Source organism: Apium graveolens, chromosome 4 (genome assembly GCF_009905375.1).
Source record: "Apium graveolens cultivar Ventura chromosome 4, ASM990537v1, whole genome shotgun sequence".
In the NCBI taxonomy this organism is placed as follows: Eukaryota; Viridiplantae; Streptophyta; class Magnoliopsida; order Apiales; family Apiaceae; genus Apium; species Apium graveolens.
Window position 1 is genome coordinate 307025174 of NC_133650.1, and position 24917 is coordinate 307050090.

Below are 24917 nucleotides of genomic sequence, written 5' to 3' on the forward strand. Positions count from 1 at the left end.
TACTCATAAATATGAATTCAATAAGATCACTCATGACTATATTTGATCTTATAGATTAGGCGTATATTAATAGTCAATCGCTTACCATGAATAGTGTCGGAAGTTAAAATGAGAAATGTATATCGAGACGGAGGGAGTAGTCATTAGCATCTCCTTAATTGTCGAAAATATAATCTCGTTAAAAAAATATTTTTTGATCTCAAATCATCATAATGAAGAATACATATTTTCTAGCGATATACCCTGTTAGTCTCAAATCAAATAAATTATTTAATTAAAATTTAAGTAAAAAATACAAATGTTATAACTAAAAAATTGGAAATAACGATTACAGTTTATCAAAAATTATAAAATATAATTTCTAGCATTCAATTAAAAGCAGGTTTAAAATAACTAAAAAATGAACAAAACGATAAATTTTAAATTCTGCGAGTACTAAACATAAGGTTTCAATAAATTGAATATAAAACGTAACATAAACAATTTCGCTAAATTAAATATCATGTGATCCCACAAAAATAATGATCCGCTTTTTAATCTCCATAAATAAATAAAATCATTCAGCACTCTATGTGCCTGTTTGGCACCACCACATTTCGTCGTACATGGGCGAAAAGCCCATTATCAAGTTGGCCAAACTGTTTGGCAATTTGTGGAGAATGATCATTTAACTAGATACTAGTTTATAGCCCGTGCTACGCACTCTCAAAAATTATTTAATTAATTAAATAAATAAATTTATAATTTAAATTGAATAATATGATTATGAAAGATTAAATTATCTATATAATAAGTTTATTGCATCTACATATTATGATAAATTTATTTAAAAACTACTTTCGTTACATATGTTATGTTTATGTTATATATTTTATGAGATTATTTCTATAAATAGATCTATTAAAATTTAAACATTACTCCAAATTTGTATTAAAAACTTACCATAAGTAACACAATTCATATTTAAAATTGTATTGCAAAGTTTTTATAATTAAAATGGGTCATAATAAGTACATGGATCATGAATCTTTTATAAACTTAATATGAATACCAACCTAAAAATGGATAGTCCACTGGGTCAAATTAAAATTAAAAATTATATCCGAACCAAAACATGGATACCAAACCTTAGGAAAGAGTTATCCGGCAATTTATAATATATAGATACATGAAAACGTGAAAGTTAGAAAAGCTAACTTTAACTTTCTTCCTTTGCCCATTCTTCTTTTCCTTTATTTTGCTTTAACTTTGAACCTTTTTTTTAGTTTATTTTAATAGTCATTATTGATCTAAAATACTTGTAATTTGCATTAAATTAATGCACATCATTTTTAAACCCTCATTTTATTCATTTATTTTGACCTTATTATCTTATATACATCTATTTTGGTTTGCCGCTCATATTATGTCAAGATTGTAGTTGTTACTTTATTATTATTTTTTTAGTAATTTTTATTTTAATATTTTTATTTTAAATTTTATATTACCAAACCAAATTAAACATATATATTCAGTATATACCATTTAGAACAGTATGGGTATGATAAGACGTACGCAATTCATGCCCTTATTCTGTCAACATTTTTATTTTAAATTTTATATACATGTATTAAATTATCATATTAAAAATGTTTTAATTTTTTTTAAAAAATATAAGTTATAAGTTTTCATTTACCAAACACATTAACAACAAACTAAATTATACTTAAAATTATCAAAACGACTAAACAACTTATAAGTTAAGATGTTTTTTTTAAGAAATCCTAAACATGCCCTATATAATCCAGGTTTAACCGTATTACAAGACCTTCACATCCCATGTGCATTAAAATCTTTCCTTAAAACCCCTCAGTTTCCTTGTAGGCTTCCTCTTCATTGCATTTCCTGTTAGAGCAACTCACTTCCCCTGTAAGAAACACACACTGACACACACAGAAACACACAACGTTGTTTTTTTTTGTTATTACAAAGTGTTTAATATGGAGTATAAAAATCTTGCATTCTTCTAGTACTTATTTGTTTGTTTGTTTATTTATTTTGTTTTGTTATGTTTTGTTTTATTTTTAGGTTATGGACTCAACTAGCTATAACAGAACAAAGAGGAGGGCTTCAAATGATAATTTTCCAGTGAAAAAAATGAAATGTTTAGATTTAATATTAGTCGAAAAAGTGTACAAGTTTCGTGTGCTTTTGCCAAATGGCTTGTGTTTATCTATGCGTGTTGTTGATCCACCAGGCAATCAAATGCCTGTTGTCATACTTGCTGATATGGTTAAAGATGAGTATAATAGAATGAAAGGATCAGAGAAAGTTAGGAAGAGGAGCATTGATTGGGATAGTCCTGATTTGTGCTTTTTCGATATTTTCGAGAATAGGATCAAGGGTTTGATTGATTTGGAGAGCTTTGAGACTGATAAGGTTTACACATTGAGGCTTTGTGTAAGTTTCTTGATGGATTTTTTTTTGTGTTTCTTGATTTCTATGATTTTTGTTTATGGGATTTTCTTACTCATGTTGTTTTTGTTGAAATAGGATGGGGCTAAAGAAGATGAAATTTACGAGGTAGAGAAAATTGATTAATTGATTTAGGTGTAGGGTGATTTTATGTTTTATGAATGTTTGTTTTGAGAGGAATGATTTTGTGGTTTTTTACAATGTGTTGTGTAGAACATGTGGGATTTGACCCCGGATGTAGAGTTGCTTAGGGAGCTCCCTCAGGAGTATGCATTTGAGACTGCCCTTGCTGATTTAATAGTAAGTTTTTGTGATTTAATAGTAATAATTCGTTGTGTATTTTGTATGATCTGTTAAATAAGTTTTTTTTATAGGACAATTCTCTACAAGCAATATGGTCCAACAATAACAGGACAAGGCTGATTAGGTAAGAAATCCTCGAGTGCCTGATTATCTAATTTGGCATTATGGGAATCATCCTATGCTTTTATTAATTTACCAGAGTGCATTGTGTTCCCTTCCTAAATGTAAAAGAGCTTTGTTTATTATTCAATTGGTGTACCTTTGTAATCGACACCAAAGCTTACATTAGGGATCTTGTATTATTATTCTAACATTTACACCAAATATGAATGCATTATGCTGCTTCTCATGAACATTGTGTGAAGGAAATACCCTATCCCTTTTATGCATCTTTAATGTAAGACATGTATATTGTCATTATTAATTTCCACCAGTTACATGCTCAATTGGTAAAACCTAACCCCTCTGAATCTATGAAAATATAAGTTAGCTCAGAAATCTGTCTTTGTGGGCTGGCATTGTACTCATGTAACCACCTAGATCAGCTATTAAATCGTAGAAAACACTACTCTGCTGAAATTTTTTGTTTCTATCTTGGCTATCAGTATATTTTCACTGGAACTTTTTTGGATAAGCGGACTTCCGTTAAGTATCTTGTTTCTAAGTTACATGTTACCAGATTTCATGTACTTTGCAATATATTTTTTCTGTTATGAAACAACGTTCTAATTTTGACTACTTCAATTATTATGTCCTTTTGATGCTCATACTTGTGGCTTAAGATACTGTTTGAAATTAATAACAATCTACATTCTTGAAATACAATGCTGATCAGTCACTTCTATTGCAGTGTTGATATAGGTGAAGACAAAATTTCTGTATTTGACAATGGTCCTGGCATGGACCTGAGTGAAGAGAATTCTATTGTGAAATGGTAATATATGGCGGTTTTTTAATAGAGTAATAAAGTGTTACTTGAATGTGGATCATCAATTTCTTTCCTTGTGCTTTGACAGTGGAAAAAAAGGTCACTTTGTATTTGACATAGCATCATAAATTGGCTTGTCCAAAGCTTAGTTTGATTATTGGTTTTATCATCCAAAAATTTATTACAAAAAGAATGTCTGACTGCAGTTTGTGAGAGTTGTTAACAATATAGGTGAAAGACTAGCTAGTGAATGCAAATAGACAGTGCACTTGGGAAATGCTCAGTAGCTGAACATACTTCTGACTGAATGTACATGTTTTAAGAAATAGGTCTAATGTCTCAAAGACCAATTCCTGGTCATGTTTTTTATCCTTCAGGAATTAAGTTGCATGAATATTTGTCCTGTCACCTTCACTTTATATTATCAATTCATAGAATATCATGTCTTCTCCCTTGTAAGTCTCTGAAGCTGTCTGTTCTGCGTTGAAATCAAGATATTGTTTTACTGAAATATGGTAATTTTATATGTTTAATAAGGTCAAAATTATCTCAAAATGTTCATTAATTAGTGTTGTTATGTTATTCTCTTACATGGTTCGTAATCTGTCTGTCTTGTACTTAGGGGAAAGATGGGTTCGTCCCTACATAGATCATCTAGAAGACAAGCAATTGGTGGAAAACCTCCATACTTAAAGGTATCTTATAATTATAAGGTTCCATTTATTTGTGTATTCTTCTTACCTTAAGTATATTAGTTTACACTAAGACACTTAAAGAGCATTTTGGTTCAAGTATAAGTTTCCTACAATTTTTTTTTGATAATTTAGGTCGCCGTGTGCACCAGTCCTAGTACTCAGTTATCTTAAAAGGTGTGTAAGATATCTATAATGCGTATGATATTTTTCAGCACCTCACCAATCAATTTTTGTGTCTACACCTGGGTTGCCAACAGTTATAAAAGCATATGATTGTCTACATCCACCACAATTCATATCTAAATAAATTGCGGGTTCCTTATCTACATAGGCCGCGCTTACCTATTACAACAAACCAAAAGATGTGTAATTTTAATGTATATCATCATCCAGTATCTTTTAACATTTGCCACCAACTATTACAACAACAATATAGGTACATTTCAGTTGCATGGTTTTGTATTGAATCCTATTCGAGGTTTATTACTTCATTGGTTTCTGCAGCCTTTCTTTGGTATGTTCGGTTATGGAGGATCTATTTCATCTATGCATCTAGGAAGGTAGGACCAGTAAAAATTGCATCATTTGTTATTTATTTAGATGCATGAAATTGTGATTTTATGCTGCCTTGAATTTTATATCTGTATTTACTGCATTTCTGTAGAACTACTGTTATATCTTCTAAGACGAAAAATTCCAAGAAAGTTTGTACTCTGTATCTTCAGAGAGATGCCTTACTAAGCAGTTCTGGCTCAGACAAGACCTGGCAGGTAATCAACTTCTTGATACAATTTACAGCAAAGCAGTGAGACTATTGGTTTCTCCTTGCTTTGTGCTCTTGTCTAAATCTTGACTTCTCTCGTATGTTTATTTTATTTACCATCTCTGGTTCGTATTCATAACATGTGTGCAACTATAGGCGAATGGCGGCCTTAGAAAACCTTTAAAAGATGAAATGAAATTATCACCTGATGGAAGTTTCACAAAGGTAATAAATAAAGTGACATGTTTTTCTCATACCGAACAAGTAGCTCTGCTAGCATGTGATTTTGCGTTTGTTGACTCTGCATTTGTTTTTAAGATATTATGCGATTTGGATTATAGTTCTACCGGGGAACACCTTAATTTTAATGATTAATTAAGATATTGGTATGTATGGTTCAAAAAGGACCTGTTTGTTAGTATTGAAAGCAAGGAAAACTTCCTATTTCAGTTTTCTGATTAGTTTAGTAGCTGGTTTTTTTGCCAGACATCTTATGAAATTTGCCAGTGATAGGGTATAAATCATTTGAATCTATGTGTATAAATGGTTAACCTAACTTATTATGTTTCCCTATCAGAACGTGATGTGGTAATTCATAATTCATGGTACATTTGTCATGTACAATTTTGTCTTATCCCATGATTGGTTCTGCTGAACACTTCACAGGTAGAAATCTCTGAGTTGAAAATGAAAAGTCTGGATGTTGATCTCCTCCGATGCAAATTAAAGGACATTTATTTTCCCTATATACAGGTCTGTGTGAACGATTATGACCTCGTTTTTGTACTTGTAGGGATGTGTTTTTTTATTAAAAAAGTGAACAAAATCATGGTACTTTTTACAGTCAGTAAAAATGCATTTAAAATGAACCTGAGTGAAATATATATTCTCTTTAGCCTAATAGAAATTTATGACGACAATATATACTTAATCATACTAATTTGTTAGACAGACAAGGAGGCACATGGCTCTGGGACTAGCTTTGTACTTTTTAGAAAACAAACTTCTAAGATTTATGACTTTCTGGTCATGAAGATTGTGCTACATTTCATAGTTTGATGTATGTTCATGTCTGTATCATCCATGCTTGTAAAAAGTTATTTTAGTAGGGACTTGCAGTTTGAGGGAAACACTCTACATATGAAGTTCGATATGTTTTACCATAGGGTTCCATACATATTCGTTATGCGAGCAATATCCACGAAGGCAATGAGGAGTTACAGTTTAGCAACTATTACAATTACAAGTAGTGTCTTCTGTTTCCTTACTATTTTTTCACCTTCTTATTATTTATAAATTCCCCAGGAGGCCCGGAAGTTTGTCTTGTCTTGGAATAGAATAACCCGGTTGAAGCGTATTGATCATAGTGGTGCTGTATGATAGCTACACTATCATGCAGAAAACTGAAAAGAAACAAAGTTGCTACTTGATAGTGGGAACTAGATATTTATGCAACTTTTTGTTGAGAAAAGATCACATATAAATCCGCCTCTAGTTGTGACTTTAACTTTAGTGTCTGTTTCCATGATAGACGCTTCTTTTGATGCCTCATGCAGTTTATGTGTCTGCATCAATTATATTATTATTATTATTATTTGAATGAATGAAAGCAATTAAAAAAACAAGTTGCTTTTAAATCGAATTGAATAAGGAAAACTCTGTTAGACAACAAATGTGAAAATTTCTCTGATATAAAATAACCTAATCAATTTCCTGGAACTGTAGACTACTCAAGTACCTATAGTCACAACTGCCGCAAACTTTACATCTCTAATATGTTTATCTTTTGTAAATTTGTCGTCACCACTGCCGCCAACTTTACATCTGTAAATGCTTATTTTTTGTAATCTTAATGGGCAGTGTGATGATCTTTCTACTTCAGGAAGGACTTTAACACCAATCAAGTTCCAGGTTTGATCTTTACACTTGTATAGTTTCTGGAATTGCTTGGATTCCTTTGCATTTGTATCATGTCGACCTCAAATCATATATTAATGAATGTTTCCCGTAAGTTAATGCTTCTGGGAATCCATTCTCTGCTTAATGTTTATATGAAAAAACATCTCTATTAATAATGACTACTCTCCACAAGAAAAAGTCACACTTAAAAATAAGGTTGCATGTGTCATAGTAAAAAAAAAAATCAGCAATTAATTTGGAATTTTTTAAATTTCATGTTTTTGTAAAATTTCTTGCCTTACTTGACCAGATTCTTTCAAAAGTTAGGTGCAGCACTTTCCGTATGTGCTTCTATGAGCAATCAGACCTGGATTTCTTTTTCTGCTTCCATCTTATGTCGAAGTGATCTCATTGCATAGGATTTCTACTTTTGTAGGTTAATGGAATTGATTTAGCAGAAATAGAAGGCGGTGAGGTAGCTATCACCAATCTAAATTCGTGCAATGGTCCACATTTTGTTTTACAATTAAGTTTCACATCCATTCAGGATTCTCCTTCTCAGAGGAGTCCGGGTAGGCACTATATGCATTATGTACTGCATGATACTTGTATGGTGGTTGGTTACACAGCATATTTGGATTCGTTTATGTTCAAAGTCTTGTAATACTTCAGGACAAGGTGCATGTCAAGAAGCAAATGCACAGCTGAAGTGCATATACTTTCCTATTGTTCAGGTATTGTTTCTTGTAGAAGCTTGGTTTTTAGTACAAAAAATACTCCATTCACATGCTATGGGTTGTAATTAAATTGTATGTGTATAGGGCATTCCTTCAAGTTGCTCTCCATATTACATTAAAATAGTTGATTTTACCGTAACATAAATTAAGACTGTAATTTAACATGTTGTCCTTCCTGTGTGAATACTCCCCAAGAGTAATTAATCGCTCATATGTGGTTGTAAAAGCACTTATGCACAGCATACATGTAAAGACAAAGACAAGTAAAGATACATATTTAGTTTTACAAATGATTTGACCTATGGCTAATGTAGGGTAAAGAAAGCATTGAGAAGGTTTTGGAGCAGCTAGAAGCTCAAAGATGTGGTGTTGCCGAAAGTTTTGAAAGCTTCAGTCATGTATCTATTAGGTGCTTAGGTCGTCTACTTCCAGATGCTCGATGGGTATGCTACCCTAAATGTCTTTTTTCTAGTTTGTTGTCCATCCTATTAGAATTTACCTCTTGCCCAAGAATATTAACGAAGATGATGTATCTTTTAAGTTGTTTCTTACATATGATATTTGTAAGTTCAGCTTAATGATGATAAAAATATGTTGTTTTTGGTTTAGCCATTTGAATATAACACCATCTCAAAGAATTACTTATGTGTGAAATCATGGTCAAATTGAGCCCTAGAGTAATACTCTATTTGATGCATAGGCATTAATTTAGTTATTAACTCTCACTATGTATTACCAATATTAGTATTATAAACCAGAAAACTTTCTTAACTTTTTGTTGTCATTTCTTTGTTCTTGCGAGCACAACAGTATTTTCAGTTTTTATTAGTTATACCTATACAAATTGAAAGCTTATTTAGGTCTTTTTATGCATGAAACAGAATTACATCAGAACTAACAAGAAATCGTTATTCTCAAGTTTGTACACAAATCAATCAACTTAATTATAAATCTCATATCCAACATCCATGTATTATATAAATGACTGTACAAGAAAATGAAGTGACTAGCAGTGCTGATTTTGTTTAAAATGCATAAATGTGCAGTAACTACTCCCTCTGTTTTTTTTCACATTTGTCATCTGACTTTTCTGCACGTAATTTGAAGTGCTTTGACCGAACAGTTGAAAAGATTATTTTCAAGTATTTGTTTTTGTGAAATTTAGTATAAGTCATATATTTATATCCAGAAAAAGAAATTTTAAAAAAATTATTCTAGATATACAGTCAAAGCACTTATATGTGCAGAAATTCAAACTTCAAATATAAAAAAATGGAGGGAGTACTAGTAAATAGTAATCTTTGGACTATTCCCTCTTTTCTTTTCAAAATATAAATTTCGGTTTTCTTCACTTAAATATTGGAAGCCTAGATAGGCAGTTGCACTCTTGCAACAGAATGAACGTACTGGATTTAGCTTTTGTGAGAAAGACTGCCTCATTTTTAGTTTATGATATTTAAGTATGCTTTCAATTTAAATAACGATCTCTAAACGAAAAGATCAGAAAATGATGCAGACTGGAAAGACTGAATTTTATTTTTTGTACCTAATTGTTGTTGGGGGTAAGCCTTATTACACATTAAAATGTCAAATGCTTTGTTCATTAAACTTATAACTATGTTAAGAAATAAAATTATTATTATGATTTTATTATTGTTATTATTATTATTGTTGTTATTATTATTATTAATCATCATGATCATTATTACACTGATTTCGTCAGGAAGCAGGGTTTTGGTAGGTATTTGTTAGGGACTAGCAGGGACCCTTACCCTGATGTGCACACACATCTCCATCATTGCTTTTCTATTGTTTTAACATCTCATTTATTGAAGCTTTCATGTCCAAACATTTCACCTCATAGTTAAGGGGTGTGTTAAATTTTGAGAGTTGTAAATTTGCAACATGCTTTCTGGACTTTCACTTTTTAGATCAGTGCCAGTAATGTTATGAGAACACAAAAAAGGAAATATAAGTTGATAAGAGAGAAAGACTGAGGTCCCTTGGTAGAAACTGTGTTGCATATGTCAACCGGTTACTTAAGTATCCTAATATTTCAAGTGACAAATGATACTATAAGAGAACTTACATATATATTCTTTTTGGTCTATGACCTCAAATGTGGTAGAAGCATGCCACACTTGAGTACACCAAGGAACTTGAAAAATTGCTGAACTGATGCAGAATAAACCTTCATACCTTTAGTCTTTAGAAGTATTTTGCCATGATTATTGGATTTTGTTACCTGTATTAGTTACCTTCAAATTTTTGAAATTGGATAATTAATGATCTTACAATAAAACAGGCGTGGCTTCCTTTTATGGAGCCTAAGCCAAGGAAGGTTGAAAAGGCCCAAATTTTGAAGAGATGCTGCTCAAGGGTTAAATGCTTCATTGGTATGAGTGATTTCTTTGACTTGTATATTGCCAGACCAAACTTGTAACTTTTCCATCATCATATTTCTTTTGCAAATCACTTTGTTGACTTTTATTTGCAGAAACTGATGGTGGTTTTTACCCAACCCCGTCGAAGGTATGCAGAGTGGTTTTCCTTCCTATTAGTTACATTGTTCTTCCTGCAAGCATGAACAGATGCTTTTCCAATGCAAATATTATATACACGCACACACAAACACATATATGCATACATTGTTCATGTTTGTTAGAGGATTTTAGAGTAATTGCATAAACTATAGAGTTTAGGATATGTCACTTTCTGAATCAACAAATTTACACTTTGGTCTTGATGTGCTACCTTGAGGAACATATTTTATTCAATGGACGAATTTCTTTATTTTTCTCCATTAAGATTGTTCATGATGGCGATGAAGTCTTTGTTTTGTAGACCGACTTAATGCATCAACATCCTTATACCATTGCCTTGAAGAACTTTGGCAGCAAGCCTTCAGAGAAAGAAAGAGGTAATTTGTTTTACTTGTAAGTTAACAACTTAATGCTGTTTTTAGTTTTTTTGTCATTATCGATCTCATCCGTGTATTAACATATCCTGGACAAATCTTCAGATATTTCTAATTACTTGGAGCTGTTTTATTGTCATTTTCGAAGCCACTCATGTATTAACACATTTTGGACAATCCTTTAGATGTACATGTTGAAGTTTACAAAGATGGGAAGAAATTATCACTTCAGCAAATGGAGAAACAATATCAGGAGTGGATTCTCCAAATGCATTATGCTTATGATGAAGACAGTGATTGTGGTGAGGATGAGCCTATCATCATCCTTAATCCCTCAAGCAAGAAACAGCTTGGGATATCTTCAGATGGTAAGTTGTAAAATACATGCCATCTGATGCAGTTATATTGCTGTGGGCGTCTGCTCACTATTTTTGTCAATTTGTTTAGCACAAATATTTTAAGAACCTGACACACCCTTTGGTGTTCATTATTGTAAGTAAGCTTCTTGTCCAACTCAGTTTTGGTGCAATTTATATGACAGTTATTCGGGTTCATAAACTGATAAGGAGGAAGGGCAAGTCATGGCGTGCGGGACAGAAAGTTAAAGTTTTGAAAGGAGCATGTTCAGGAGTTCACAAGAACAATATTTATGCTGTGCTAGAATACATTCTTTTAGATGGTTTTCAAGGGGATGCTGGTGGTAAGTTTTCTTGAAATAACATGCATGTGGGCAAGACCTTAAATTTTTAGTGTCAAAAGAAAGTTGAGACAGTTTTAAATTGATAAAGACCTTTCCTTGGAAGTCTGGTGCTGATTTGTGTTTGTTTGAAAGAGTTAGATGTACAATGTTTGGAATGTCTACTTATGACATGCTTTAGATGATTGGTAGGATTTAAATGTTGTCAATTTAAAGAATCTAACCCCATGTCCTTCTTTGTCTATTTTCTTCCCATTCGTGCTGCCTGAAGGGGAGTCTCGTATTATCTGCAGGTACACAGAGGATTCTGTACCAAGGTTTTTTGCTTATGTGCCTATTTTACCTTTCCTTTATTAACTTTTTGTACTTTTTTTGGTATTATTACTTAAATATTTAACAGGCAAATGGGTGAAGAAAAGGGATGCCTTGTAGAAAATAAAAATGGAAATCCAACTATAGATATCCGTGAATCAAAATCCTTGCCCATTAGTATTATTGATTCTGGGAAGGTTAGATATTAAAATCCATACTATTCACATTACATTTTCCCTAGTTTTCTATATATGAAGTCTTACTATTTATGTAAAGTTGGGGTAATACATTTATTTGAACTTATTCACGCTAGTGTCTGTCTGTTGAAACTGCCGAGTGGAGTTCACAACTCGAAAAGCTGCAGCAAAAAATTCCCACCTGGGTCGATATTCTTTGTGCCCGTCATTGTGAAGAACTGGATGTTGAAGAGGTTAGTCACATAGATGGCTATGCCTCTGCAACCACATCGAATACTATTATTAGCTTTCTTTCTTTCTTTTTTTATTTCCTTTCGTACTAGGTTTGTACAGTTTCTACTGCAATAATCACCTATATATTTTATCTTGCAGGCATTGCCTTTTGATACCCCTGTTGTTGCTGGTTATGCTTGTCCTGATGAAGTTATTGCAGTTGTTCGCCCTGCCTCTTTTAATCGTGCCTTAAATTCTGAAAATCTGGATCAGAAGCAGATTGCACTGACAAACTCTAATATGGTTCTAGAAATCAAATTTATTGCCCAAGATCAGAATTTACAAGAAAATAACTGTATCCGTTCTTTTCATAGCCCACCTTTGTCTCGTAAAGGGTTTCGAGGTCTATATATATTCCAAGTGAAATCCAAATTGATATTTGACAAAGCTGGTGAATATACATTCGCCTTCCACATTGTAAGTAAATTTTTAGATGCCAGTTACCGTTTATCCTATTCTTTATGTCATTTGAAGTACTGCATGTATCATTTTCTGCATCTGATGTTCGTGCCTTTGAGATCTCCAGAAGGACTCAAACTTTAAAAGTTTTGTAAAAGGTGTAAGGGTTAACGCACATCCCCAAATTAAGAGGTGGGGGCTTGTAAGTGATGCGCAATGCGAAAAACCTAGTGTTAGGTAAGATAGTGGTCATCTACCATATTCTTGAATACCATTATTTCATGTATAAATCTGTACATTAAATCAATGTTTTGTTCTTTCAGGGTTGGTTCTTGTTTCCCCCAAATATCTATTGCATGCTACGATGTGTATGGAAACCGTACATCATTTTCACGTGTCCCAAAAGTAATAGCTAAAGTCTTAACAAGCCAGGATGTTCTGTTTCAATCTGAAACATTGAAACCCCATCTTTCGTCCCAAAACTCAGTTCTCACTGTTGAGGTAGTATAAATCTGTCACAGATTCTTTACTTGTCCACTTTTGGAGTTGGTGTTTATTCGGTTTAATGTCTTTAACAAATTAATTTGTAGAACTTACTGGTTGAAAGTTATGAACTGGATGTTATTCGTCCAAGATATGAAGCGAAAGTGATGATATGTTCAGAAGATGAACTGTTCGACGTGATTATTCCCTGTCAAGGTGTCTCTATAAACCAATGTTACATAATTTTGAAATATTTTTTGCTGATCTATTTGAACTTAAATTATTGTCGACGTGTGTTTGAGAAGTAGTTGCTCAACTTCCAAGTGGATCTAACTTTATCATCTGCATCAGTTATTCCAGGATCCATACACCATCTTAATGCTAAACCCAAAGATTTTATGAAGCAGCTACTTCCTGGAACTGTTGTTCAAGAGCTTGAATTGGAGGTGATAGAAATATTAATACCATGCATAAGTTGCCAATTACGAGATGTTGTTCATTAATGACATTCAGTATTTATCATGCTTTCCTGGAATCCAACTTAGCAAGATTATTTCATCCCTTAATTTCCTCTTTTCTTAATTAGTGATTTCTCATATTTAGTATTTGTTCTTAATTAGTGATTTCTCATATTTAGTATTTGTCTTTTATTTTCTAATAGGTGTTTGATGCATACGGTAATCACGTTGCAAATGATTCAGAAATTTGGTTGAATGTCGACGGATTTAGTTTTCAACAGAAAGCAAACAGGATACTGGTGAGCCCTGCTACGTTCCTTTTATTGATACTATGTAGTTTGTTTTCTTATTCATGTACGAACTAGTTAACTCAGTACCATTATCTGCCAAAACAAATTGGTACTTTTATGAGAATGAGTGTGATATTTCATGGTTACTGACAGCATTATTACCACCAACATATCTGAAAATACTGGTCCTAAGGTTGTTGTATTACAACATACTAATGCTGTAATGACTGATAAGTGGGACAAATAGCAACAGTAGTCCATGGAGTGCTGCATCTTTCTAGTCAAAAGGCTCAAAACATGTTGAAGTTCTAAAAATTTCTGTAATTGTTAGTACAGTAATGTACTTCATATCTGTATTTTGTATTTGTGTAAGTATATACATATGTATTGTATGTGTGATACCTATATATGTATATACATATTACTTTTACACAGGTTCATTAAACTGCATTATCCTAAATTTCTTAACGCTGATTATTCAAGCATTATATATGTTTTGGAATCTAGGTGGCAAGAAGCTAGCTTGTACTTTTCTTTACCTCTGCTGTTTTTGTTTTCTATGCTTCTTTATGTTATATATGCACGAGCAATCAGATTATTTTTGTTCGATTATCATTTTTGTTAAGTACTGTTTTCTCTGCACAGGTGGATAATCGTGGGTGTATTGATCTTAGCGGTCTGTTGAAAGTTTCAACAGGTTTTGGGGAAGCCGGTATGCTTAACTTCCTTTTTCCATTATTGATTAAGCATGATATGTTTCATTGAATTAGTAATTGCTTGGCTACTGGCCGTTCCTGGTACCTTATTTGCTACTCTGTTGTGCTTAATTAGTTAACTTTGAAGAATGTTAGCTAAACATCTTTAGGAACAATCATTTTGCTAGTCAGCTATCTCAATCATCAAGTACACAAACACATCTGATTATTTAGTTTTTCTGACATATGTAGAAATCGTGCTCCTTTCCACCACCATATTTTTTGGTTTTCATTGCTTTTTACTGGTTTCTTGGTTGGTGAAGGTCCAAATATCACATCACGGGAATTTTTTTCCCCCAAATAATGCAACTATAAAGAGAGGCCCAGAATATGGGGTTATGCAGTGCTTTAGTACAGATATTTATCATCGGCTTTTTACTCATTCCTACCCTTTTTTTTGTTTGTTTAAAATTTACTATATTATTTTTACCTGTTTCATATATTGGTTTGTGTCTTTAAAATTAATTTATCTAGTCAATTTTTTTAGTTTCTGACTAAACACTTGCCCGAATTCAATTTTTATTTCTGGTTTTGAGTTTTTATTTTCCTCTCAATTCAATTACATGCCCTGAACTATTTTATAAGTTTTTATATCCATATATGTGATATACTGATGCATTTATTATCCCATGAAAACCAAAAAGTTAAGGAATTATGAAGCTGCTCTGTAAATTTATTTAAGAGGATAGAATGCTATTGATCATCCTTAAAACTTTGAGATTTTACCGGTAATTTTATTAAGGCGATAACATTTGCAAATTTCGGTTCATAGTTAGTCTAATGTCTTTATTTCTACAGTCTCCCTCTCAGTCCTTGCAGAAGACAAGGTGGTTTTTAGGGAACAGTCCCAAACTGAGGAAAGGATGATAAGAGTTGCAACCGAGGTTTGTAACTTGTCTTGCCTTTTTTTCTTTTTTTTTTCCCATTGCATCTTTACCATTTTAATTGAAGATATTCAGTAAAAATTTGCGGAAGATCTTAACCTTACTTGATTTTCCTTGTCTTGTGTTCTCAGATACCCGAGAGTTGTTTAGCTGGTTCTCAACTGGAAAATCTTGTGTTTGAAATTGTCAACTCTGATGGTGTTGTAGATGAAACAATAAATGATAACGAGAAGGGTAGCATTTCCCATACTCTGGTATTAAAGTCTGAATCAACAGAAATAGATGATTCTGTGAGATACAGATTTCATTGTGGCTGCTGCACTGTCCGTGCTATTCCGCTTCCTCAGATAGAAGGAAGATTTTCCTTTACTGCTGCACATTCTGGCTACCCGAAGCTTAACATGACCATAACGGTTGCTAATTCTTTCTTGCAAATTTGTTAACTGATTATGAATTCTATATTGATAGACGGCGTCTTTTCTGTAGGTGCTTGTAGAGAAAGCTCCTGAAATTGTGTATGACAGTAGACAGACTCAATATGCAGATGAAGAGATTTTTTTCCATGAAAACTCATCTGATCTGAAGACTCCAAAAGTTAAGAATGACGATAGATCAATAGTGCTGGTAACAAGCCCAGACTCTGCCAAGAACATAGGAAACATAGTCGGAAGCGTTTTTAATAAAGAAAAGGTATAGGGCAATATATATGTACAGAATGAAAATGTGCACTGATCCGTTTTTGTAAATAATAATGGAAAGTGAAAAAGCGATGTGTGGTGGTTGTATGAAGATGTGTTATAGATCTATGCAGTTGAAAATCGAGATCTTAAATCACCTCCAAGTGTTCTAATCTTACTGACAATTATTCCTGTTTGATCATCGAAAAGCTTTAGATAAGAAGCCACGTGTGTATATGTTTTATTTATATTATATTAGAATAATTGATCTAGCGTATAGTCCGACTTTTACAATCTTTTATGTATACGAGGGGTGCCTCCTGCTTTGCAGGAACTCAAGGACAAGTTATTGGAATATGGAAGGTACGTTGGAGAGCATGAAAAAAATCTTAAAGCACTCCATGCCCAGAGATTGGAACTTGAGCAAGCCCTGTCCAAAATGCAAGGTTAAATTACCATAACTGTTCGAATTTTAATAGTTTAAAAGAATGGTATTTGTACTATTTATGGGTAAATTTTGTAAGATTCGTTCCTTCATCCATTTAGGGAGGAGTGCTTCCTTCTCTTTTATATTCATCAATTTGGGCAGGAGTGCTTCCTTCTCTTTTCTAGTCATTTTCCTTGGAAACTTCATCTTAGAAAACTCTGTCCCTTATTTTGTTCACTCTTCACACTTACATCTTTTCTTTCCCTTTAAATTTTGTTCACAATTTATACTTCACTTCTTTATCATTTCATTCTATCCAATGAAACATACAATTAGTCTCTTTAATAAGAAGGGATTTAACTGAATAACTAGTTTGTAAAAAGTCCATTTGATGATTTAGTTTTCTGTGCAATGATTTATCAATTCTCAATTATTTATTCACATGATATAGTTGATCCTTTCCTCAGCTTCGTTGGACCCTGTCTCTGCTAGGGAATCAAGTTATTCACCTGAAAAGGAGAGAATGCTGGAAGAGATTGAATTAATGGGTCACACAGCTGCTTCTGTTATCTGCAAAATATCGAAGAACAAGAAAGCTTGTGATATCTCAAAGGATATTGTAGGTGTTGTTGCACTTCTTGGAAATGTTAAAACAAATGAGCTTGGCAGGTCTCTTTCTAACAATAGAATTTTTGTTTGATGTACATGCAAAATGAAAGATTGTATATAACCTTTTACGCTTTCCTTGACACAGGATTCTGGCAGAGTTTCTGGGTGAGGAGCAAATGCTTGGAGTTGTGTGTAAATCTTATAAAGCAGCTTATAATCTTGAAACATGTGATGTAGATGGAAGTGTGAACTGTTCCACTGGTCTTCAAGCATTGGCATCTGAGTGTAGTATATCTTTGGATGGTCGTTATTCTGTTCTCTGTCTTGAAGATACAAGGTACCAACAAGATCGAAGCAGTACTTTCTGTTACCTGATTAGATTTTTCATACTCAATCATGAATACCGTCTTTAGAGAACTGTCCACTTGAATCAAATAATAAATACCGTTCCTAGAGAACCCTGCTTGCCATTCAATCCGTCTTTAGAGAACTGTTCACTTAAATCATGCTTATATTGTGAAGATCTTGATATGCAAAGTCTTGTCGAACAGGCCATATGAAGGGGATTATAACCGTGGGGATCCACAAAGGATGCTTCTGCTGCCCAATCCTACATTACCAAATGGAAATTCTCCACCAGGGTTTATAGGATTTGCAGTCAATATGATATATTTGGATGCCAATCACTTGTACACAAGAACTTCAGGAGGTAAAGGTCTTAGGGAGACCTTATTCTATCATCTTCTAGGTGAGGTCCAAGTTTATAAAACTAGGGAAACCATGAAAAAATCACTAGAAAAATCTTGCATACAGCATGGTGCAGTTTCTTTGGATGGTGGTATCATTAGAGGAAACGGAGTTATATCTCTCGGACGCGGGTAAGCCAGTTGTAATACTATTAGTTTTATGTGCATGTATTGTATGAGCAGTTCAGTTTTGGCTTGCGGAAACCTTCCTCTTTTCTGACTACTGTCGAAATGACGAAATTTATTCCTCCATACTTTTGTTTTTGACTATATAGTGTTTTTCATTCTTCAGGAAACCCTCTATCCATTTTCCTGTTCTTGCATCGCAAAGTCAGAATCATTGTTCATCTAACACGAGCAATATGCGCATTCAACGCCTCATTGAAACAAAGAAATCCATGCTGCAAGCTACGATTGACAAGATAGACAAGGAAAACGAAACATGTGAGCAGGACAAGAAAATGTTTGAAAAATACAGAGACAAGTATTCGAAATTCTTGGATGAGAAGGGATCATTACTGCGATATTTCAATGAAGTTGCATTGAACTCCCCAAGCTGATCAGAATGCACATCCCTACTGTGCTTTTTGCAGTGAAGTACTAATATGCTAAAGTTTATTGTACATTGTTATAAAATCATGTATTTTGTACAGAATTATAAAACTTGATTGATGGGCTGAAATTAATACTATTTTACCTCTTGAGTGTGTAGACGTGATTAAAATTAAGAAGTCAAGAATACTTCTAAATTTATTCATTTTTAATTTGAGATTTTATTTTTTCGAATTTTGTTTACACAAGCTTGAAAATCACTTTCTTTGCTTAGCTGACAATGTTCCCTGATTTTTAACTTTAGCTTCAGCAGGTTCTTTAAGTGCCCTGTATCCGACCAGACCGTGAATTTTGCCTAGGTTGAATTTTGAGATAGCTCAAGAGTGTTCTTACCTAAGAGTAGCAGTAGAGATGTCAGTTTTATCCGACTCGACGGATACCCGACCCGTTTCGACCCGATTGGGTCTATCCGAACCTGATTTTTTGGATCTGGATTTGGATCTTATTTTTAGACCCGAAAAAATTTGGATCTTAGGTGTTCCGAACCGAGACCCGATCCGAAATCCGAAACCCGATTCAGACCCGAGATCCGATAAAAATCCGATGCAATATATATATATATATAAATGAAGTATGTATATATATACATATTATATATATATACATATTATATATATATATAGAGTAAAGTTCTATGGAGTTCACATTTAATTGGAGTCCTCGGAGTCCATATATGTTCTACAAGTAAAATATAGCTTAAAATATTGCAAAACATATTATTTTTCGACAAACATCACTATTCTATCAAAAATCTTGTAGATTGCATATATTTTACAAGCAGAACATTGCAAAAATATATATTCTACAAAACATGTTTAATTTGCAGAATATAAATGTTCATGTTGCAGAACATACATATTGTATCGTAAATATATGAGATTTGCATGATTTTGTTGAAATTATGTTATTTGTGTAACATGTTTTGCAAAATAACACGTTTTACAATATATTTTATTTGCAGAACGTAGATGGACTCCGAGGACTCCGATATATATTAGGGAGCGTTGGATGGGATACAGTTGTCGCAATATAGCATTGCAGTAATACTCACCTGCCGCAATGAATGAAACATTGCGGAAGCCCGCAATGAAACATTGCGGAAGCCCGCAATGAAACATTGCGGATGGTTTATCCCAACCAAGTTGGTTGGGGATAATTTGCCTATATGTTATATTGTATTGTATATTATATATATAACATACAACATATATGTATATATATTGAAATATTTTGAATTATTAAATATGTATATTAACATTTTACTTAATTTTATATATGCGATACATAATTTACATTCATGTTATTGATATTGTGTTTTTCCTAAATATTGCTCATTAAATAATCAAAACGAGTGATTGTAAACAATTAAATTAGGAATGTTTCACACGTTTATTTTGCTAAATAAAACATGTGAAGCCCTTTTACATTCCTAAATTTTTAAAAAAAATCAATATTCATGTTTTTGATAGGAAGATAATTTTTTATTTTTATTTATTTTTTTATTTTTTAAGTATCTGAATTAGATCTGAATCCGAACCGAAACCCGAAAAAACCCGACGGATCGGATCTGGGTCTTTATTTTAGATATCCAGACTCGAACCCGAACCGAATCCGAATATAATGGATCGGATCTGAATTGACTGAATTATCATTAAAAAGGAAAATGGACATTGCAGCATTATAACTGCTCTAAGTGACAATAGTTATCTTATATTTGGTTATAATTGACAATGGCACAAACAAGATCCTATAGCACAAGAAACATTATTCAACATTTTTCAGTATGATCGGATGTTAGATTACGAGATTTTTGTACTGAATAATATTTTATGAATTTTTTTATCACTCAAAATATCTTTAATCATAGCTATAGATTTTTCTTGCTAAATAAAGTCTCGGATTACGTGGAAATCAAGTGAATCATTGCAAAATCTGATTTCTTATCATTCAAGATATCTTTAATCATACTTGTAAAATTTGTAGTAGATTTCTTTCCAATAAGTTAAATCGTTATTATAATAGTTAATAATAGTTTGGAGATCAATAAAATAACATGAAATTTTGGAATCACTTGAGAGCAAGTCAGTAATAGCTATCTTATACGGAATATTACGTGTAACAGATACTAATGAGTGTACCTAAACTTAATAAAAAAATGCATGAAATTTGGGAAATTCAAAAGGTTCCTATTCATTTCGTATATAAGAAATGACAGAAAAATATGTTTTTTTGGAGTTTGTGACAAAAATAATATTTTTAAAAATTTTGACCAAAAATATTTGTTTAATACATATTTTTAAGTTGGAATTACTAATACGTATTTTATAAATGGGTAACCTGTGTTAAAAAAATTTAAAAAAATATAATAATTTAACGCCTTCATGTGATACGTGTCATCACTTCAACTAACATAATACGCATTTTACTTATTTTTTGGAGAAATGGAAATGGTTCAAAATATTGTTTTTGAAAATAATGGCCCAAAATATCACTTCATATCGACACTTCGTCTACCGTTTTGTATTTTTTTTTCAAAAATGTAAAATGGTACATAATGTACCGTTTTGATACTTTATTTTTGTTTTTTAATTTTTTTATAATATGCAAAAAGTTAGTTGAAGTAGCGTTTTGGCTCAAAACGGTACATCATATAGCATTGTGTACCAAAACCCAACTTTATCTACCGTTTTACACATATAATTTTTATAAAAAAAATATTTTAAACCTCAAATAAAAATTGTTAATCCTCAAATACAAAAAAAATATTTAAATTATTTTCAAAACCCAAAAGGGGATTGGTGAAACCTAAAATGTTAAAATTTATTAAATTAAGTTACAATTTTAAATTTAAAGTTATTTAATTTTAGGTTTCTAGAGTTTAGGGCCTAAAGGCCCTAAACCCTAGCTTAAATTAGGGTTTAGGGCCTCGGTGTAACATTTATTAATTTTTTTTTTAATATTTCTAAAACTCGAAAGAGGATTGGTAAACCCTAAATATTAAAAATTGTTAAATTATGGTATCATTTATAAATTCTAAAAAAATTAAATAAAAATATATATTAAAAAACGTAATATTAAATTATGTTTCCGGACCCCTAAATAATACACCAAAATAAACTTAAAATAAGAAAACAAAACAAAAAAAAACTAAAAAAAATACAAAACGTGACTTGAAGTTACGTTGCTACATTATAAATAAAAAAGAATAAGAGGCAAAACGTTACACGATGTAGCGTTTTGCCCTATTTTCTAAATAACCCGTTTTGAAGTGACATTTTGGACCATTACTTTTAGAAGTAATATTTTTGACCATTTTAACCCCAAAATGATATTAAATGATATTTAGGGCCACCACCCAAGTTTCTACTTCTTTTAATCTTATCCATTTGTAAAATTAGGGACTTTTACCCGCGCGACGAAAGCTTGTTATCCGACAATTTATTAAACACAATTTGTTATATAAATGGGAAAAAAATGGTATATCGTATTTCAAGATGATGAACTCTTAATTATATTAACGAACAAATAAAACTACATAAAGATGCACCAAAAAAACATAAATCGGCACGTTCAAACAAAAATACAGGAACTTATTGTTTGATTAAATTCGCCTTAAAGATTTCAGCGTTAAGGAATTGACGATTATAAGAAGTGAACTTAATAACAATCTGAATGCTTTGTTAATTAATATAATACGGACATTACCTCAATTATGATGCATAACATGTATAGTTAGTGGCAAAAAATGTTCATCTGGGAGAGTCATAATTTTGTGCTATACTCTTTATACTAAGCACAATATGATGTTCATTGATATTTTCGGAAATGTTTGACAATACTTAAAAAGTTCAATAGTAAATAATGTTAATGCTTAAAATGTCCAATGATGACAAACAGAGTGTTGATGATGAATTTGAGGATTACTAAAGGGGTACTATTATATATGAAGTGGACTAATGAAAAGATACATCATGAAGGATTAACTATCATGAATTAGTGCTTAGCAAAATGAATTTTCAATCTTAAAATTTTAACATATATACTAAAAACTGGGCTTCATATGGTGCATCAAAATTCAGTTGACAGTATCTTATTGTTAGATCGAAGATTAGTTGTTTCATGAATTTTTCTTTGAAACATGAGGCCTAATAAGATTACTAACTACTACTAAAAGAATGATTGCTATGAAGTCTATCATGCAAAGATGTATGTGACATTATTAAATTAGGAAATCAATAAGATTACTAATTAAAATTTTACACACTATACATTGTACTATAATATGTAGTTAGTTTTCGTAATATGTAGTTAGTCTTAGTTGACTAAAATATGTAGTTAGTCTTCGTAATATGTAGTTAGTCATAGTTGACTGATTCCACTTGCCGCTTTGGTGACCTCATTAATATGTGATTCATATTCTGACTTCACCCACCCACCAACTTCCTCGTTTTCATTTTCTACAATAGTCACTCTAGGATCAAACGAATTAACATGATTATATCCCATTAATATTGGTTTTGTTCTCATCTCTTCTCTTCAGATCAGAGAGGTTCATGGGAGAAGTTAAATTGAAAGTTTGCTCCTTTGAAGTTCCCGTGTTAATTTAATTTTAAGCCAATAGGACAACTTCAATAAATTCCAACAATAACCCTTTATACCAAGCCCATGAAAAAATATGAATAAATGCATTAACTTCAGACATACTCATATATCACCCATAATATAATATTACATCTTATCTAGAACTTGCATCTATCATGTAATGAGATTTTGTATTCACCTTATTAACTTATAGCACTACTAGAAAAAAAAGGCATTAGACATTTGTTTTGGACTGATGTCTATTTCATCAGAAATCGATGTATTCGTGGGTGTAGAGAAATATTTTTTTTTTCACATTGGTTCATAACCGTTGTGAAATGTGACCATAGACATCAATTTTTCCTTGTTTACATCAGTCCAGAACTGTTGCAAAATATTATCGCAGACATCAGTTCCTTAAAAATACTGATGTCTGACGACGTCTGACTAATAAACATCTACTGAGAACTGATGTCTATTATTTTAAAACATATATCTTAATGGGTCTAGAGAATGGCCTTTTTACATCATTTTTTTAATAAATTTATGATGTAAATAAGCATTTTAGACATTGTTTACAGTTATATAAATTAATGTTAAATTTTTTACATATTTAATCATGTACATACCAAAAAATGCAAAAAACAAAAACCAACCAATGCTATCGTATTAAAATTATCAAAACATTAATTATCATTACAAAATCAATCCAAAAGATTTTAGTGTACAACCAGAAAATCAAAAACATGATTTTTACAACTACTACATTATCAAGCAAAGTAACCCGTACTCAAAGTTGGCACAGTTTCATCTCCGTGGACAATATAAACTCCACCTTCCAAACAGCTCTCTGCACAATTTGTTGAACAATCAATTAGAAACGGGATGTGGCATTCTGTTGTACTCCCTCCGTCCCGTTGATTTCTATACGTTTAATATTTGCACGCATTTCGAGGCCTCTATAAAATATAGTTCCGTAATGTTTTTTTCAATTTTTTTTTGAATAAAAGTTTAAACATGAAACTTTTATTCAGAAAAAAAATTAAAAAATATTGTAGAATTATGTTTTAAATGAACATTGAAAAGCGTGCCGAAAAGTAACGTATAGAATTCAATGTGACAGAGGGAGTATGTGTGAGACCATAGACATATGTCCTTTCAGTTGGGTTTCCAACTCCATACATTGAAATATTTCCATGTCAGGAGCATTTGGCAACCTATAATTTGAAAACAGAAAGAACATACATTAAGTAGAACAACATATTTAATACATACTCAAGCAAACAGAAGATCCCGCTTAAGATATAACAACTAGAAAAGGAAGGGCTTCTTGCTAAATATGTTCTCACATGGCCTGTAATTTCAAGCATTGAACTGGATTGACCATTAAAAGATAAAGATACTTGCATAATTGTTTACCGATACCCTTTTATTCGACAATGTGAATACTTACATATCAAACTTTTCAGGGTGGCTTTGAACAAGATGTTGTGGCAACAACAAACATATTGAAGACCTCAACTCCAGTGGTCGGTGGAAAGCAGTACTACAGCTTGTCTATGTTGACAAGGACTGCAGATGGAGATGAAGGGGGCAAACACCAGCTTATCACAACCACAATTTCAGATGGTAAGCTTTATATATGCAAGGCTCAAGCCGGAGACAATGTACCTTTGAGTCCTTGATAGACAAAAAGCATATAACTATTCTTAGTATGGTAACAAGTTCCCAAAATTATGTAACCAATAACATGCACTTCATAGCTGCTGCATAAATGTACTTGTGTCTAACTTTATATTAATTCTGCAATGGTCAGTAAAA

At 32.2% G+C, this 24917-nt stretch overlaps 1 protein-coding gene across 4 annotated transcripts; it reads left to right on the forward strand.

Moving 5' to 3' along the window:
- Positions 1-1790: 1790 nt before the first annotated feature.
- LOC141721567 (structural maintenance of chromosomes flexible hinge domain-containing protein GMI1-like) lies at positions 1791-18689 on the forward strand. Of its 4 annotated transcripts, none has more exons than XM_074524521.1 (39): positions 1791-1908; positions 2068-2439; positions 2533-2562; positions 2668-2754; positions 2829-2881; positions 3608-3691; positions 4308-4380; positions 4885-4940; positions 5045-5150; positions 5300-5368; positions 5810-5896; positions 7004-7054; positions 7479-7614; positions 7715-7776; positions 8094-8222; positions 10085-10175; positions 10277-10311; positions 10624-10699; positions 10882-11064; positions 11238-11396; positions 11665-11686; positions 11794-11902; positions 12019-12135; positions 12275-12592; positions 12702-12811; positions 12898-13075; positions 13165-13273; positions 13409-13503; positions 13719-13814; positions 14451-14517; positions 15359-15444; positions 15576-15857; positions 15931-16134; positions 16453-16567; positions 17016-17217; positions 17303-17322; positions 17395-17494; positions 17709-18035; positions 18196-18689. In XM_074524521.1, the coding sequence occupies exons 2-39, from the start codon at positions 2071-2073 to the stop codon at positions 18461-18463; spliced, it is 4761 nt and encodes a 1586-aa protein (XP_074380622.1). In that variant the 5' UTR covers positions 1791-1908; positions 2068-2070; the 3' UTR covers positions 18464-18689. The 4 variants fall into 4 exon arrangements, with proteins under 4 accessions (XP_074380622.1, XP_074380621.1, XP_074380619.1 ...); XM_074524520.1 differs by having other exon boundaries at positions 7479-7517; positions 7590-7614; positions 17303-17494; XM_074524518.1 differs by having other exon boundaries at positions 17303-17494.
- The last annotated feature ends 6228 nt before the right edge of the window (positions 18690-24917 follow it).

Coding starts and splice junctions, on each gene's coding strand:
- LOC141721567 (XM_074524518.1), top strand. CDS start 2,071: ATGGACTCAACTAGCTATAACAGAACAAAGAGGAGGGCTTCAAATGAT. Junction 2,563..2,667: donor AAGAAGATGAAATTTACGAG/GTAGAGAAAATT, acceptor TGTGTTGTGTAG/AACATGTGGGATTTGACCCC. Junction 2,755..2,828: donor CTGCCCTTGCTGATTTAATA/GTAAGTTTTTGT, acceptor TTTTTTTTATAG/GACAATTCTCTACAAGCAAT.